We start from the raw sequence: 18,382 nt of genomic DNA, 5'->3' as shown, positions 1-18,382 counted from the left end.
CTGGCAACTATCATGTTTTCTCTCCAAAAAAACTGACTACCCAAATATTTAAATTGAGGAAGGATGCCTAACTTTGCATGAAAAGGTAAATTAAAAAGATTAAAAGGTAAACTGATAGGTTATCTGGTTATCTTAGTTAAAAAGAGCTGGTTGCAACAGTTCTTTGAAAAAGTGTGCTGCAAGAAACACTGATGGCAAGAACGGGAATGTTTCCTCCCCACCTCCCATAGGTGTGTAGGATAAGACGGGATTCTGACCTGCACCGCACACGCAGAACTGACTCACCACTGCTGCCAGACATTTAAAGCCCCTTAAACACGTCTACCATCATTCCCAGAGTCCCGTTGACAGGACAGGTAGACAAACAGTCTTGAAAAAAACCCCAGGTGAGGTATTTTCTGCAAGGTGGAAATATTTCTTCCCTCCTTTTGGTAGTGACTTTCAAATAAAAAATTTTTTTTTTCTTTTTTAATCAGAAAATGAGTGAACAGGAGTTCAAAAATGGAAAATGCTTGAACCCTCCCTTTCCTCAGGCAAAAGCTTAATGGCAAAAATACTGGTACAGCCTGACTAAAGCTTTGGCTAATCTGCTCATACTATGATAGACACTGGCTTAGTACTGTCATTTGGATATACACAAGTTGCAGAAACAAACACCAGCCAAAACTTTATTAAATGTGTTTACCTTTAATAAGAATAAATCTAGGAACAGGTTATACCGTGCCTCAAATAAACAAATAAATAATGTTCTCGCAATACATCCCGTTGTGTAGATGACAGAATGCTGCAGGATTCAGTAAGAAGGGATCAGTAACAAAGATGTGACTAATGCTCAAACTGTGAAACTCTCCTGGCCAAGAACCTCCTTCCTCCCCAATACAGAAGAGCTGAATTTAATTTTCACTTCCTATTACCATGGCACTTTAAGCATAATGGTGTTAATAACTCCATCCACAATAATTTAAGCTCCATGCCATGTATCTTGAAATACTGGTAACAATATTTTTGGAATCATACAGTATTGTGGCCTGTGCGTCTCAGTAAGGCCAGAAAAGTGATACTATGTTCCTAAGAAGTATGTTTCCATGCCAACTTCCAACTTTTACTTGGATTCTGAATATCAGACAGTCTTATATTGACAAGTCATTTATATTTTAATAACGAATATCAGCTAATTCTACCGGAATGTTTTTCCGGGTAACAACTTACTGTAATTTCTGAGATATTGCTGTACAAAGCAGAATGATTCAATATACTGAGAAATGCAGTACTAGCACTGCCTGCTGAGAGCAAACATTGTGTTGCATAAGTGACCTCAGAAATTAACATAAAATTAATCCAGCTGCCCTTTACCCCACAGTACACTGTTTTACCTCCTACATAACGCTTTGCTCACGCAAGAAGGCATTAGACCTCCAAACTAACATTAGACACTTCTTCCTCATTCTTCCCACCTGGAATGGGAGGGTACGGAGAAATTTCTGTAAGGGAACACTGACCAAAAGGCCCACAGTGCCTCTGTTCACCTTCTATATACCTTCTACATAGGCTTCTGTATGCCTTCTACATAGGCTTCTATATTAATTTTCAGCCATAGTAAGCTAGAAAACTCGGCATGTCTCTCTCACTAAAAAGCAAACAGCTACTTCTCCTTCCCCCAATACAGAGAGGTAAGAATTTTCCAAATTTAATTAGTTTTAGGTTACTTACGACCTGAATCATTGATGTTTACTTCGTCTATCTGTTAAACAGTAAAATGCCAAAATAGCTGATCATTTAGCTTACACTGGGATAATTGGCATGTGTCAAGCAGCAATTACAGAGCTTGTATCTAAGACTGCCATACTAGTTGCATTAAATGCAAGTTGCTTGTAAACTGAAATGTACAATGTCCTAAAACTGAAAATTCCTAACAGATTTATATCAAAGTACAAAAACTGTTCCACATCATTTCTCAGCATATTGAATTGTTTGTCTATACACTGTAGTGGGGACTCAAGATGACACTATCAAAATTCCTTTTCAGGAAGCTCTGGACAGGGCTCTAAGAAGAAAAAAAATGTGCATGATTAATGTTTTAATTTATTGTTCAAAATAAAGTAGCTTTTGGTTTAGAAACACAGTTCTAAACTATTAAATGCTTTATGCCTAATATGAAAACACTAAATTTGAATGCTAATGTAATTTGAACTCTGAACTCTCTTTCAAATGTCCTTCTCTAATGACAAGCAAGTTTCTGTACCCTTCTTAGTACAACTATGTAACATATTATTATCGGGCTCTTTTTTTTTTTTTGCACTGAAACAAGCTGGAGAAAAGTTCAAAAAACTTGGAGAAATATCTTTGAAATAGAATTTCACTAAAGCAAGAAGGTTTAAAATAAATAATAATTATTTTAAAGATATACTAGTGACATTAAAAAAACTTGACCAAGAGAAAATGCAAAATCATACATGGAATGCAGAAGTGGCTACCAATACCTCAGCCATCAGCACAAGTTAGAGACTTTGTTTTGCAAGACACCACATATCTCATTAAATTGCTGTGCTTCCTCAAACACACTTTAAATTTTTAAGGTCTTCATTTTCATGCTGTACAGCATGAATAGGCCACTTCATTAAAATGAAGCATTATTGGAGAACTCATAAAACCAGATGTAGCAATCGATAAATAAACATAAGCTCCGATGAACCATTTTGGCTGCTGAGTTCTAAATACAAACCTGGTATGTGGAAACCGGAGAAGCAATATATGGCGTAATAGATGTCTGAGTGATCATTCTGTTTGCTGTAATACTGTAGGGTGACGGATAAAATCTAGAAAATGCAGAAATATTTATTAAATGCCAGTTCTGTGCATCTTTCATAATGTAAACTTTTTTTTGCTTAGTGTGGCATTATTTAACATACCCATTTTGTAAAGCAGCTGTGGTTGGATCATACGTGAGTGTCATTCCAGCCTTTAAAAAAAAAAGTGGAAAGGACGAGTTGACAAAATTCATTTTTATTGTAAATTATTTCTCTTACTCTTTCTTTATTTGTATTATTTTTAACTGAAATTTTGTGTTGAAATAGTTTATTATTATAAGTTAGGGAAGGGTTAATTGAGAGAATTAATTCTATAGTGAAGAGAGTCAGCGATATTGGCTATGAACGTAAATTTCCAAGTTCCCAGCATGAGGAACAAAATGCAATCTATGAAATACCTGGCTAAGAGAACATGTGTGTGTTTGAGAGGCAGGGCATGAAGATGATTATGTTAGGGTGTTGCCTACAATATATTAACTATAAGAAAGAACGGGGAGTGCTGTTTTTCAGAAGACACATTTGAATTTTCTTGTCTCGTATAAATGAGGTGTCTAGGCTTGCTAACCACAGTAAGTCTATGAAACTATTATCTTGAACATTAAAGATTAAAAAAGCTGTGACTGAAAAAAATTAATGCCATACTGCATTGGTGTGCTATTTTAATCTTATGAAAGCAATGTGCATTTCAATGCTGCATAAATCAAAGGATTATTTACTACATGTAAATAAAGTTATGTTTCAGGTAGTTTTGTAATATGAGAAATATCTCAGGCACATTCCTGACCAAGTTGAAGGAGATTTTATTGTTCACTTTAATGAGGTAGGATTTAATGTTTCGCATCTTACCTTTTTTCCTCTTAAGAAAGATACAGCTAAGTATTTTTTTATAGACTTGTAAACTGTCAGGTAAGAGTTGCTTGCACATTTTTAATATGCCAAAGAGCCAAGCCAAGAAGTCTCAATGCCTATCATTTTCATATGTATTCATTATTGTACACCCACACTAAAGCTTGAAGAGAGGACTTACAAGTCTCACCTCGCCTTCTCTGTGCCATGCTCTTCCATTCTGTATATATTTATTCTGATTCTGTCTCTTTTTCTGTCCTCCATCCGCAAACTTGCACAACAAAGGTTCTGCAGGAACTGAGAAGAAAGAAGGAGTATTAGTTGAAGTAGCGTTCATACACAGGTGTTCAGCGCTCCAAATGAGGTGGGGCTTTTAGTTATATTCCCAGTATGACAGTTAAATAACATGGACTCATACTAGCAGCATCAACGACTGTTCTGCATAGCACGAAGATAGCTGCCACACACAAACAGAGCATCTGGAATGCCTTATCTCTTTGATTTTAAACTACTGCTCTAAAACCTGTTGGAAAGAAAGACGGTGTGTATATCCTGCATATGTGTCTGTTGGTCTGGGGATGAATGAGAACTGCCATCTGAATTCTGAGTGTTGCCTCTTAGGAGGTACATCTAAGGAGGGTGGAGAATACATCTGCCCAAAGGCCTTTAATACACTCCCCCCAGCCCCTTGCACATTTCAGTAATGTCCCAAAACTTAAACTGCTCTGCTCATCCAGAAGAGCCAGCAGAGCTGGCACAGCACCTCCACTTATGCTGACCGGCAGGGTGGAGTGGGCACCTTTATCTCCTGCCACCTGGCACTGAAAAAAGGTCACGATTCTCCTTTCCCTTTTTATCTCTGCTCTATAAAGAACACACAATGCAACCAAAATTCTTCAAGATTTTTCTTCTCTTTTGCATACTGTCAGGAAATGATATTACTATACTTTTTTTTTTTTTTATAACGTAATCCTGACCATGACTTCAATTTTTAATGTCAAAATTCAAGCAACAAAAAAGACAAGTTTGCATAGTATTCTTTCCCTGTTACTGGTTTAAACTGGAATAGCTTCCGAGTGCCTATGGCTGAAGCACAGCTCTGCTACATCACACCCCACCCTCCCTAATCACAGGGTGGAAGCACTGTTATGACTTGGATGTGAACACTTCTCTGCCAATAATTCCTGACACATGAGCTGTCTAAGCTTTACCATGACACTCCTCCAGCCATCCTCTGTTTGGAAACACCTTCATGAGACATGGCTGGATCTGAAAACATTCAAGTTTCCAAATGCAGAGTAAACACATGGGGTGGGAGGGCCACCTGCAAAAAACCAACCCCAAGAAAAATTTTAGCATATCTGTAGCATGCAAGAAAACCTATTTGTATAAACATGGCCAGCGCTGATGTGCTCTTCACTCTGTCTGCATTTACAAAAGACGGTTGGTATTGAAAACCTCAGAGACTCATAACCTGGCAAAGAGCTTGACTTTTAAAATTTTGGCACAAAACTAGCACTAATGGCCAAGTCATCCCTGGCTTTGGACGGTATACCTAAAACACTAGCTCTGATTCTGCTGGGAAAATATCCACTTCCCTCACAATACACCTTTTGACAATCTGCTCTATAAAAGATGGATGGACTGGGAGACAGAACTGGTATGTGGTTCCCTGTCTCATCTCCAACACTGACCACACATCTGTCAGACTTGTACCTCTCCTACCCGTGCGCTGTTATTCAGCAGTCAAATAACTTTAATATCAGAGAGTCAGACTTCAGTACTAAACGTGACAACTGAATTAATTTTAAATGTATTATCTAAAAGGTAATGTATCAATACGCTGATGGATAATTTGATGTTACTTTATAAAAGCTAGATCCCAATAACCTTGGTCATATCACACAGCATTTTAAGCCACATACAGTTCTGTTGAAATAAGAGGAGTTAATCTCAGAAGATGTTAGTCAATATGGGTAAAATTGTCAGGTTCTGGTCTGAAATTATTTTGACTCTGATTTTACACAGTGAGGAAGAAAAGAAACCATCAGAAAGGGAGAGCTGAGATCCAAATACTGAAGTTAACCGCCTTAAATGAAAAAAAAAAAAAAAAAATCTCTTCCCCAGGTTGAGTATCTCTGGCTACTTATAAATTATTTTCAAACCATCTAGTATTGCGGGAAGCATGTGGGGCTTCCAAAATACACACTGTAAATTTTTGGATGAAGTCAAAAGAAACTGGCATGAGAACAGCTTATAAAGACATCAGAAAATACCTAAGGGTTTCTAGCCCTGTGATTCTGTATTATAGCACTCACAGGTAGTAAATACTTCATTTAAAGCTGCACTATGCTTTCATCAAAAGTCCCCACAATGAATTGTACAAAACTTGTCTGAAACCGTTATTTGTGCTTACGTTTCCCATCATTGTCGCAAGATAAAGATTTTTTTTAAAAAAAAAGTCAGAGTAAACCTGTTCAGCTGTTTGAATAAAATGTTCATAAAAATCTATTTTAAGAATAAATATATTTTTTTCAGTAGATAACTGAAAACAGCTAAATTTTAATGATGAAACATGTCCTGTGGTGCATTAGAAACGCTCTCCTGACAAATTTAAAGAGGAAGAAAAAAATGGAACAAGACTTATCCACATGTATTGGATTTTGCATATGTAATATCCAAAACCTGAGCAACGAAAGAAATTAATTTGTGATTTGCCAGAAGTTGGTGCTCCATTTTACTGAACACAGATCTGGTCATGGGAACCCTTGTTTTTCTGACCTTCCAGCTTCTCTTGTTCCTCGCTGTGTCCATAAATGAAGCCAAATGCTGTGAGAGCTCCAACTGACGTTAGAATAACGAAGCAGACTATTTAATACCGCCAGCTTCTGTGAGAAGGCTCTATAGCATTTGCCTTCCCCGATTCCAGTTCGAGATCTGAACGCTTATGGTGAAGACTGCTGCAATTTAAAACCCAACTTCAACTTTTGGCTGTTCTTCTATACATGGGACCTGAGTACTACTGTGTTCATTGCTTCAAGAACACAATGACTGATGGTCATCAGAGGGAGGGGTCATGAGAAGGAGATAAACCTTCATGGGAGCCAAGTATGATCTACTGATCCCTCTCCCATGAAAGAGGAAGCATAGCCCTTATTCTCTTCAAAATTAAACCTGAAATTTATTTCTTCAGCTTACCTTTCCTCGTATTTTTCACAAGTACGTAAGATACTCTGTCTTGCACATACAAACATGTATATAATAGATATATAGATATATAAAATCAAAAAACTCCAATAAGGCCTACAGACCAGTCAAGCAATCTTTTTTTGTGATCCAGGAAGGAAGGGAGAGTCATTTTTATTGTTTAATTGTTAGGAAGCATTGCAGGCCCAGTGATGAAGGGAATCATTAATCATTCAGTGACTCGTCTATATGTGCAAGACAGAGAGGCATAGGCTAAATATTCGGAGTTGCATTCACAGCTACTAGAGAGCTGATGTAAAAGGCTACGACTAAGAGTGGATTTATGCTTCTGCAGCTCAGACACCGTGTTTAAAATGCCCACTCTACTTAAGAAAAGCCAACAGACACTTTCAATGGTTTGTAGATGTCTGTTGAGCTGCTGCTACAGAGGCGTTCTGTAACTGTGAGCTTTCCCGTGCTTTAACAGCAGGTCAGTGCTTTAAAACCTGGCAGTGGAAACCGCTGATCATCTCCTCCTGCCCTGAATCGCCCTCCTCTAGGGCTAATGGTTTTACAGAAGAAAGATGTGGACGCCGTATTAGTCCAGAGAGTAAGTACTTCCCTGTCATACACATATTGTGCCCATGTGTACATTAGAATTCAGTCTTCGTTTGCTCAGTGTCTACCCAAATATGTACCAGGTAATACTATATATGCAAGAACAAAATTGATGTTCTTATGTTGGACTTCGTGTTTACACCCTTGACTTTACGTGGCTAATCTCATCAACTTCTCAATAAACCCTGCTTTCTGGTATTAAAAAGTACTACAAACTAGTTTTGAAATCCTATTCGTTTAATCAGTTTTCAGTTAAACTGTACCTTTTAGTGACTTTAATGGCTTATTTTCTAGTGACAAAGCAGATGAGAATAATGAATTCTAATATTAAAACATCCCTTTAATCACTTTAATGTACAGCTAGAAACTTCTGCCAAAAGCTGTGGGAATTACAAAGTTGTGCAACCCAAGATCTCAAATATCAGTAGGTTTATACGTTTAAAGTGAAATGAAATATATACTCCTCACCATCCTAATCTTCACTTAAATGCAGTGCTCAGGGTTATATTTCTTTAATAATTTACACGGGGTTTAATAATTTGTCACAGGAGTGTATTTTTCTTTTCTATTCCAATATTGCTTCTTAAAACTAGGCAGCAGTTACAAACTATGAGAATTAGAGCAGTAAAAGCTTCTAATCTTTGATCTAATGGGTAAAATCTTGGTTCCTCTGCCTTCAGTGTGACAATCAGGAGCAACACCAGCACTGTGACCACCTGACACCCTTTAGCAGAGGTCTTCAGACCGTGGTTCATGGACTATTTCTAAAGGATCTGTGAAAGGTAACTAAGAAATGTGAATTTATGTTCAAGCAGTTTTAATTTACCATCTAGAGATCTACAGTGCTGGATACTTTGTAAATGTAAGCAAATAGAAAAAGCTCAAAAAACGACTGCCAAAATGTAATTACTTCAAGGCTCCATTTTCACTCCTCTCCCACACTAGAAATATGTCCAAGATTAGAATCGTTTCAAACACTAGTGTCTACCATACCTGGTGGACCTAGTCTGTAGACTAAGAAGTCTACAGTCAAGATCTGTAGAGCAGGAGCAGGGCTCTCCCACCTGGCTTCAATTTCCTCCCTAAACCAGAATCTGAGTTTATCTTTACCATAAGTGGGAAGAGGAGAGTGGGTCATGGACAACCTATGAATTTTGGGTCAGCACCATAACCCACCATTCCTGAAGCAAAAATGCTCTCTGCCTTACACCCATAAAAACAAAATTATCCAAGTCATTTTTCAGTAAAAGTAGTATTAAATAATCCATAAAGCCTACACAACAGGCAGAAAACTTTTGTAACTTTTAAACTTCTCTATTTTTCAGTTCAAATGTAAGAGACGCAAATACACTCAAACTTGCACATACCTTACGTATTCTATGGCACAACTGTTTTATGTAATTATTTATATAATTATTCTCATGTATGGTCATGCAGCTACATGCTGTTGTGATAGGGAGGAGATGCCTTTCATGATTTTGCCCAGCAGATCATTTCTACAATTGTTATGGGTCCAACTCAAGGGTAGAGGGGGGGGAAAAAAAAAAAAAAAGAGAGACAGCAAATATTAAGTATCATCTCTAGTGGAATGAGGCTAAGGATGCTGCTCTGTCCTCACTACTTGTCTTCTGTGTCCTGGCTCCTTATACTAGTCTAGTCTCCTTTTCCTTCAATTCCTGTCATGAGGTTCACATTTCACAGGAGAACAGAAAAGCTTTAAATATCATATTATTCACAGAAAACAATAATTCTTTAAAGAAAAAAGTAGAACTAAATGCAAAAGTTATTTCGAGCTTATGGCAATCCTGTAATAAACATACAGAAGAGCACGAAATACAAAAACCAAAGTCCTGAGAGAAACAGACAGAAAGTCATAAACCAGAACAAAGTATTACAATAACTTACACAACAAAAGTACAAACCCCAACCAGAGCAAATGGTGAAACTAATACACCACTCCGAGGAGTTTTAGGATTATACCAATTTGCCGTGCATTTTAAATTTGCTCTCTGAACTAAACTTACTTCTTCCTGACTGAAGACAAACAAGGACACACTAAATATTGAATATATTTCATTAAGCTAACACGGAGCCTGACTAGCTAGTTACATCTGGGTTCAGCTTGCTCAGTATCATCAACGCCCAGTCACTCGCTCAACTCTACAGCCGACGCTCCTGAGACCGCCCTGTGCTACCCTCGGCCCTCTCAGACTCATAGAGGTTTTTCTGTTCTGTCCTCCCAAGCTCCAGAGGAGGTTTCACCCATGCTTCCTAGAACTGTGTTTAACCCATTCTCCCATGTAAACCCAAACGTAGTTAAAATAACAAAGCTGCATTATGAAAGCATGTTTTTGTTGAACAGATGTTCTTCCTCCCACACCTATTTCATTACAGGCCCGTCTCTCCTACCCTCCTCATCCTGATAACAGTGTTTTTATAGCCAGCTCCCTTTGCTGATTTTAGCCAAGTTTCTAGGACACAATGTTTTAATTTAAACATAGTTCCAGTTCTACGATTTTATTTTGCATGTATTTGAACTTGCAGCTCTATAACCCTGAAGGATGCTAATCTATTTCAAAACATTTTCCTAACCTTTGTTCGTCCAAGAGCTTTCCCACTACATCCACTCTTCTCTGTGCAGGTAGTCCAAGACCACAGTTGCCCCACGACTCTGCCCCACTTTTTGGCAGACTGCAGCATATTATTATCCATGCATCCTCTAATAAGACTGCATTATCGGACACATGCTTGCTATGTGGTGAGGAACTCCAGGAAGAATTTGAACTCTGTAAAAACCTTTCAAAGGAGCAATACAACTTCACAGCACCAGCATGGAAAAGTAGACTTGGAGCTGTGACCTATACAACAAAACTGAGGGTCTGTAATAAATAAGGTTCTCACGACTCCCTACTTATTTGTTGCATTTTTCAGCGTCATGGAGGGTGTGACTCATCTCACTTAACTGACTTTCAGACATTTAGAGTTATCTATTTCTGAGCGACTCATCTAGACGCTCTTTGTAACCGCACAGACAGCTGACAGCAAAGACACATTGGTCTCTGGAGGTGTGTGCTTCTTTACCTATTTTAGACAGAGAGCCTAGATGACTTCTTTGCCAAGTAAGCATTAGAAGTTAAAGCCCATGAGGTGGATTACGCATTGAGACCCCTCTTCAGTTTCCACTTTCTGACAATCACTGCTTCTGTGCAAATTTCTTGTCCCTAATTAATCACACTTTTCTGGAAAATATTTTCCTCCACACTGCAGAAACCATTCCTAAATTCTGTGCAGCAACTTTTTATTTCTACCTGGTTGAACCTGATGATATAAGGGTGCAACTCCAGCTTCAGCAACCACCCACCAGAGACAGAGCACGATTAGCAACAACACGCTTGACGGCTCATTCATTGAGAACAGGGTAACACAAGTGAAAATAAAAATGAGCAAACTAAAAAGCACTAATAGGAGGTTCTGTTACAGTTTTTTTTTACTGGCTCTAATTGAACAGAAACCCCTATATGTTAATTTAAACTCTTGGTTTCTCCATACTTTTTACTCTTAATTATGTCCAAGCCATAGCAGCTTCATAAAACTAATCACGGAGGGTGGATCAGAGCACAGCCAGCATTCAGAGAAAATCTCGCCTTGCCCCTAAAGGGATTTTCCATCTCATAAAACATAGATTGCTAAATATATGAAACTGAAAAATAAATGTTACAGCCCCTACGAATAACAAAGCTTTAACTAAATAATCTCGGCAATCAATCCCAATGCAACAGGTCTGCAAAAGCCAAGCCAGGGAAGTCAAAACCCTGCACTAGATTAGCGCTGGTGAAGGGAGTGGTTTCCTGTGCTCTGAAGCAGCTTTCCATCCCTACCGCAGCACAGACTGCCTCAAACTGGTGTAATCTTTCAGGGATGAGGGATGTATGTAGTTTTACTAAACAAGCCACATTCTTGTCTGCTTGCCGAGGGCTGCTTTCCTCTTCCTCAGTGTTAGGGTCTGACTGCGGAGAACATTTCACCAGCGGGATAAAGGTGGCTTCAGCAACCACATCAACAATTTAATTTATAAAATTCCCACTTGGGATTCTCAATAAAATGGTTACCAAAAGATGCCTAGAATGTCAGGCATGTATTCTTTCCTCCTTTATTGTCCTCTTTTCATTCTATTTTACTCTGCTGCTCTGAATTTCCTTTCCTTATTTTTATGTGTATATGGAATATACATTTTGTCTCTTAGAAACAGTGCTGACAAAGCAGGCAAACTGATGAGGAACTTGCTGTGACAAGAAAGTTGCACAGTGTAGCTTCTCTGCGTTTTGCCTTGCACAATATTTCTAGAAGTAGCATTCTTCACTGACCTCCTTCTATCTTCCTGAAGAACCTCAAAACCGACTTTGACTTGAGAGTCGCAGCTCCCCAATGAATGAAAGCGCCTGGCGTTAAGGCACTGCTGCAGAATCTATTTTTTTCTGATCAAGTCTTTTTTTTGAAAATTACTTCAAAAAAATCATCAACAGATGGCAAAAGTAGTCCATTTTTCGCCTCTCTTAAAAAAAAATTGGCCACGGACAATCAGCCAAATTCTGTTCTGACACACATACAACACATACTTGTCTCCTGACTTCAACTGGGATTATGTGGGATGTAAATTTGCGCATAGCTGGCTTCAGGCATCTTAGCTGCTTGTCTATCTCCTAGGAAAGAACACTACTAGATTCCTAGAAAAGGTTTACAGTAGAAAAGTGATATACTGTGTTCCAAGTGAGCAAGTATTACAGTCATCCAACAAGACACAGTTTAATTTTAATAAGCCTGCCTCTGAATGAGAAGCCAGATACAACAATCAGCGTAACAGCCTTCCACTGTGTAAGCAGTAACCCATTCATACATCTTGTTAGAAATATATGCAACGTACCAGAAACTCCTGCTGGTGTCTTTATGAATTTTCCATTAAAATGAGCAATCACTGCTTCACATTTTTCTGTTGACTCCATTCTAAGAAAAAAAAGGATAATTTACATAAATTAAACACTCATCCAGATTCCCATGCTGGTGATTTTTTTAAAGCTTATTTCTTGCTTTTTCTCGCTTCACTTTTGTGGGTTGCTTTCCCAAGCGTGAGCAATGGAGATGATGTTTTCTAAGAACATACAACTTCAGAAAGGTAAAACTAAACTCAGTTAACGTCTGAGGCCAAAGTCAGTGCCAAACTGCAAATACAATACCCTTACTTAGAAATTAGGCAGAAGCTAACTTGGACAGCTACAGTGCCTATGCTGTCTTGAAGGAAGGAGAAAGACTGATCCACAACCATTCATAGCTGAGTCCTTGGTGTCCATGATACATGTAACAAATGTCAATGCCACTTTTGATAGAGGATTCTGAAGTGTCTGTATGTTTTAAGAGTAATAAAATCAAATATAAACTTGCCTGACTGCATGACCCAAGCTGCCTTTGCAGCTTTTAGCTTACACGTATCATCTAAATAATACGTACTAAATGATGTACCTGTCTCTTATTTAATTGTCTCCAAGCCACCTTCAAAACAGGAACCAATAACAGAATAGCTGTGACGGCTACTGAGAATTAATCCAGCATCCTGAACAGGTTTGTGCACTTAATGTTGTCAAAATGAGACTTAATAGACGGAGTGGACTACTGGTGAGCTACTGCTCGTCTAGGAGTGGCTCTGTAGGTCGCAGCCACATCCTTACACTGCAATGTAGATGTGTCGGTCCTAACTGCCAGCTTGGACTAAGTTGCAACAGATGACCGAGACATGCAAGTATAACAAAATTTATTTTAAAAGAAGAATATATTTTGCCGCTGTCTGCAAGATAGTATTTGGATAATGTTGAACAGGGATCTTCTTTTTCCTTATTTGCTAAGTTCCGTATTTCGGATCCACAAATTAGGCCAATGGCCTCAGCAGCAAAGAAGTAATACTAAAAATTACTAAGTCTTGGTACCTTTTTAATTGTGATAGCCTTTCTGCACAGGCCAATGAAACATAGTCATAGACAAGAAGCAAAATCATCAAAATGCCCGAATGAACAAGAAGTTTTCTTCATGGTTTCAAAAGTACATTCTAGAAAATTTTCAGACGTTCTGGATTGTTGGATCTGCATCAAAGAAATCTAACTTTTTCGTCTCACATGAAACAAACAATATAATTTAGTTTCAGACTCAAGTCTGGACTTGAAAAAATATATTACCCCTTATTAACCTAATAAAATGCTCCCAAAGGCAAAAAATTAAAATATTTTTTTAATGTCTACATGTTTCTTGGACAATTTTAACTTTAACTAATATTTATTAAAAAATGTTCCAATACCTACCTTGCAAAAGGGAAGAAATTCGGATTAGATATGGCAGCAACAGCTTATTCTTTAAATTATGCATAATATATGTATGTGAATAAAAAATATGTATATAAACATAACTTCATATTTATGTATATATATAAAACATATAAAGTATAATACAGAACCTACTAGGAAAACGCTTACTTTAAAACTATTCTCTTTTAATGACTTCAATACAAGTTTTACATACAATTCTAAAACTCTTCCAGCTATATTAGAATCAAAGCATTCCTAAAACACCACCGATTCAAGGTAGAACTAGTAAGCAAGTTTAGGGAGAAAAGATTGAATAAACTCATAATGCCTAACGAATTTTAGCTTGGGTGTTACTGGATTCTGCCCTTCATATTACCGAAAAGTGAAAGCTGCATTTAAGCAAGTATCAGTATTTTTTCAAATTTGTAAATGTAACTTTTGGATCTATATTGCTTTGTACGTCATCCAAAAAGATGTACACACATTCTGTGTATACTTGTATGGAGTTCACACTCAAATACTTATGTATATGCTAATATGAAAAAATACGAGCGTATGAATGAAAATGCCCAATTAAATTTACAATAAAAATATGACAAATGCTTATTGATTTATTTAAAGGGGACAGGAAGAAATTTTGGCAGAAACGAAACTTGCTGGTTTTGCACTCTTAAATAAAGGAATATCATCCCATTGTCTGTGATTTTGTTCCTTTGTTGTATCTTCTTGAAACTGGACAGTCTGCCAAGCAAATAAATTGGGGAGGAGATTTTTAAATTAAAAAAAAAAAAATTCACAGTGCTGTGATTTACCCATAGCCAACTCAGAGGGAAAACAATCCCTAAAAATTTTGGCTTCATTAGGAGATATAATTTGTTCACTTCTTTTCTGTGCACTAATTTTAGATTCTGCTATTTGCTCAAATACAGAGCCATTGTAATATTGGCTGAACATATGAATTACTGGAATTTGACTGCTGACAGAGATTTTACAACATATTTTAAGAATCCCAATTCTTTGCTCAAAGCATGTCCCTATTTTTGATGATAGATATCTTCAATCAAAAGCCTCCAAGTCTTGGTTGCCATACCAGGTTTAAAGCAGGATTTAATGAGAAACAGAAAAGCACTAGAAAGGCACAGAAAAGGCTTCAATGAAGACACCTCAGAACAAATAACTGAATTAACTAGAGAAAAATTAGACTCACATAGAGAGAATATTTGGGAGGTATTTACTAATTTATAGAAAATATTTGTTCTTGTTGAATTGGGAGAGACAGTTGACCAAGCTGTCAAATATTTTAAGGTAAGATTTACTGTAAGTAAAGAAAAATATTTTCTTTCCCAGATGACAACATGTTAATGAGCCAGAAAATTCAAAGGGCTGACGTTCAAAGGGCAACAATGAGTCGATTTTCTCAGAGGAACTAATGAAGAAAGAGAAAAAAAGAAAAAAGGGGGGGGATGTTCTTCCTTATGGTCTCCTGCCTTAAATTAAAGCCTCAAAAGACAGAAATGTTACAGAAGTTTCTGTGAAGCACTGCATAACTCTTGCTTACTGGCTCAGGGATAGAGGAGAAAGGAGAAGTACAGAGAAGAGGAGGAAGCAGTGGAAAGCGAACTGTTATTCTGGACAGCTGTCCAACAGGAGAAACAGATTCAGATTTAGCCATCTAAGCAAGATGAAACAGACATATTTGCTTTACCAAAGAATGAACAAAATACTGCTGGTATCTCCATCTAGATCTCTCTTCTTTAAAAGCTTGATCATGTTCAATAATTTCTGCCTTTTCCTCCTATTCCTGCCTTTTTATTGGAAAAAAAGCTGCAGCATGGCTAACGCCACTGAAGTACCTTGCAAAGCCAACACCACGGCTTGTCCCACTCGAGTCCCGCAGTATCCTCGTGGAGATAACCTGCCCAAACGGTTTCAGCATGTTCTCAAGCTCCTGCTCATCCATTGAAAGCGGCAAATTGGAAATGTATAAGTTAGTCGGATCTTGTTCTTGTTGCTGAAAGAGAATTAAAATGAACTTATTACTTTTGCACTGGAAAGACATTTTGAATATAAAATATAACAACAATTACATATAACTACTAGTACAGATTTTCACTTCTCAGGCCCCTTCCTAAAGGCTGCTCTTCCCTAGTATTAGTGACCTCCATCTTCTGTCACCGTATACAGCATTCCTGAGAAAAGCTCCCCTCCTCCTATTACTGCTGACAACGACATTTTTAAGTGGAGATAAAGGTGAATAATTGACCAGTTTATAGTCCGTATTACAACTTCATGTTTCAGATTTTTCTGAAAGAAGGAAAAAAAGGCAACAACAAGATAAAGGAAAGAAATTAGCAGACAAGGAAATACAGGACTGGTGGAAAGCTAAAAAAAGTCAGATGTAAATTAAAAAGAAAAAAAGACTGGAATGACAATTTGAAAGTAATACAGGGAAAAAACGAGACAATGCATTTAAGAGTATGCACATTGCCAAAATATTACCACAAATACAGGCTGATACACACAGAAGTGAGTGGGACACTGTCTTCTTCTCCCACCCATGAATGTTTTTGAGTTTTCATCAAACTTTTATATTATGCATTCAGACAATACAAAAGTCTTCCAAAAACTTTCTCTAGAAAGAGACAAAATGGCAGAGGAGAGCAGGCAGGAGATGAGCAATTAGGGAGGAGACAAACGTAGTCACGTCTTTGCCCTTCCCCTGACCTTAGGCTACCTATTTTGAGTGATCTATGAAATCCCATCTCAATCAAAGAAACAGTTTTGTTGAGATTGATCATTTCCAGTATTTGTCTACAGATTCTCCAGCTGGGCTTAGGGAGCATCTCTTGCATCCCGCTCATACTGTTAATTGCTGGCCACGCTCCATGATTAAATACATTCTTAATCTACACAGATCTATATGGTTTGTCCCTTTCAGTTGTGGAAAACCTCAATGTCATCATTGTGGATCACTGCATAGATCGAAGTCTGTGCAGGATGCATTATATTCTGTAGAAATTTTTTGGCACTAGGAATTATATGATCTGAAACAAATACAATTTTGTTGGCACAGTCCTCAGCGTATTTTTATTCTGTACAAAAGGGCTAACTGACTTACAGAGAAGTTTGAATCAAACCAGAAGACAAAACCACAATACTTTCCTACTGGAATGAATGCATTTTTTAAAGTGATTATACCTCCATGGATGGTGATACTTTCTTGGGCAGATAAGACATCAATTTGTCCTTAAGCTGCCCTTATATTAATAACATCTCAGTACATTTGGTAGCATATTGCATAATTAAATAATTTGCTATCCTGGGTATCACCTCTCACTTGGAGTTGGTTTTCCCTAGCCTGAAGAAAGAAAGGGAGTGGGGACTGGGAGGGGAAGGTAGCGCCTTTTAGGCACGGAAATGAATTCTCATGTTCCAAAAACTAATGAAACTTAAAAATGCAGAAGCAAATTCTGTGCTTATGGACCTTCGCTATTTGTGTTTTCACCCCAAATCTCACACTCATTTAGAAAGGGCTTTCAGGTTTTCTGTAAAGGTTTTTAAGACACTTCAGCACCAAAGGACCTATAAAAGGGAAATATTGTTCCCATTGCATCCTCCTGATCTGCACACTGTGCCATTGATACGACCGTAATTCCTACCCACACTGAAATCCCACATTCCTTACAGAACACAACCTTTTCCAAGTGCCCACCTGTTATTCTAGTTAGTCCCTTTACAGTCCATTACAAATGGCATTGGACTACCATGTATGTTTTTCCTTGCATTACCTAGTGGGAACATGCATCCCCTCCAAAACACTGAATCTATATAGTACTGTCGTGGTTTAGAAGTTTGTGATTTAAGTTATCTTCGAACGTCTGATTTTTCTTTCATATTAGAAAAATCAGCAGAAAGAGAAGACAAGAAAATGGATTGACTGAGAGACCAGAGCTGACAGCAATATTCACTCCTGGGCAGTGTTCAACAGTGATGGGAAAACCCATGTTACAGTAGTTACATCTTTGACATACAGTTCAAATTTCCTCGGGTAGGAATGTGAAATGAAGCCAGCTTTCACATTTTCAGAATTAGTTTGTTACTTAGATTGTATTAACCCATTTGGTTTTGTACCTTGATATATCTAGGTTTACTTCCTTCTTAAATAAACACTATTAGCAAAAGCTTCATAGGAGGTTTTGGCCACGAGGATCACAGAATTGCTTTTGTAGCTATATTTGTAGCTAATTTCCAGAAACTCAGAAGAGTATTTGAAAGGAAAAAAAAAAAAAAAAGCATTTTTTTAACTTTTTATTATAAGCTGTAAAATATAATGCACACAAATATCCTCAAACTTCCCTAAAAACCTAAAATAGTACACAAGCTGGAAAATCAGACCCTTGGCATATTTTCATCTAATTTGCTAATGTTTTTATTCTATAATAACAGAAAATCTGAATCATACTATAAAAATTTTCTCATTAAAAAGCCTAACAACATTTGGAAAGATAAAAAAAAGGCCCCATTTTGTTCACAGTAATAAAAATGTAATTTAAATGCAAAAAAAAAAAAAGAAATGCC

General features: G+C 37.4%; 1 protein-coding gene across 2 annotated transcripts in view; it reads right to left on the bottom strand.

Annotated features, from left to right (window-relative positions):
* The window catches only part of RBMS1 (RNA binding motif, single stranded interacting protein 1), a 68,057-nt gene that overhangs the window by 11,038 nt on the left and 38,637 nt on the right, over positions 1–18,382 (bottom strand). Inside the window, exons 4-8 of one of the 2 annotated variants that reach the window (XM_009894622.1) lie at positions 15,658–15,815; positions 12,379–12,458; positions 3,835–3,950; positions 2,910–2,959; positions 2,723–2,816 (exon numbers count right to left, since the gene is read on the bottom strand). In XM_009894622.1, coding sequence (XP_009892924.1) covers positions 2,723–2,816; positions 2,910–2,959; positions 3,835–3,950; positions 12,379–12,458; positions 15,658–15,815 — 498 coding nt within the window. The remainder of the gene's footprint in view (positions 1–2,722; positions 2,817–2,909; positions 2,960–3,834; positions 3,951–12,378; positions 12,459–15,657; positions 15,816–18,382) is intronic. The other variant, XM_009894623.1, reaches the window with a different exon arrangement.

Source organism: Charadrius vociferus, unplaced genomic scaffold (assembly GCF_000708025.1).
Source record: "Charadrius vociferus isolate BGI_N301 unplaced genomic scaffold, ASM70802v2 scaffold161, whole genome shotgun sequence".
NCBI lineage: Eukaryota > Metazoa > Chordata > Aves > Charadriiformes > Charadriidae > Charadrius > Charadrius vociferus.
This window is presented reverse-complemented; position numbering and strand designations above follow the sequence as displayed.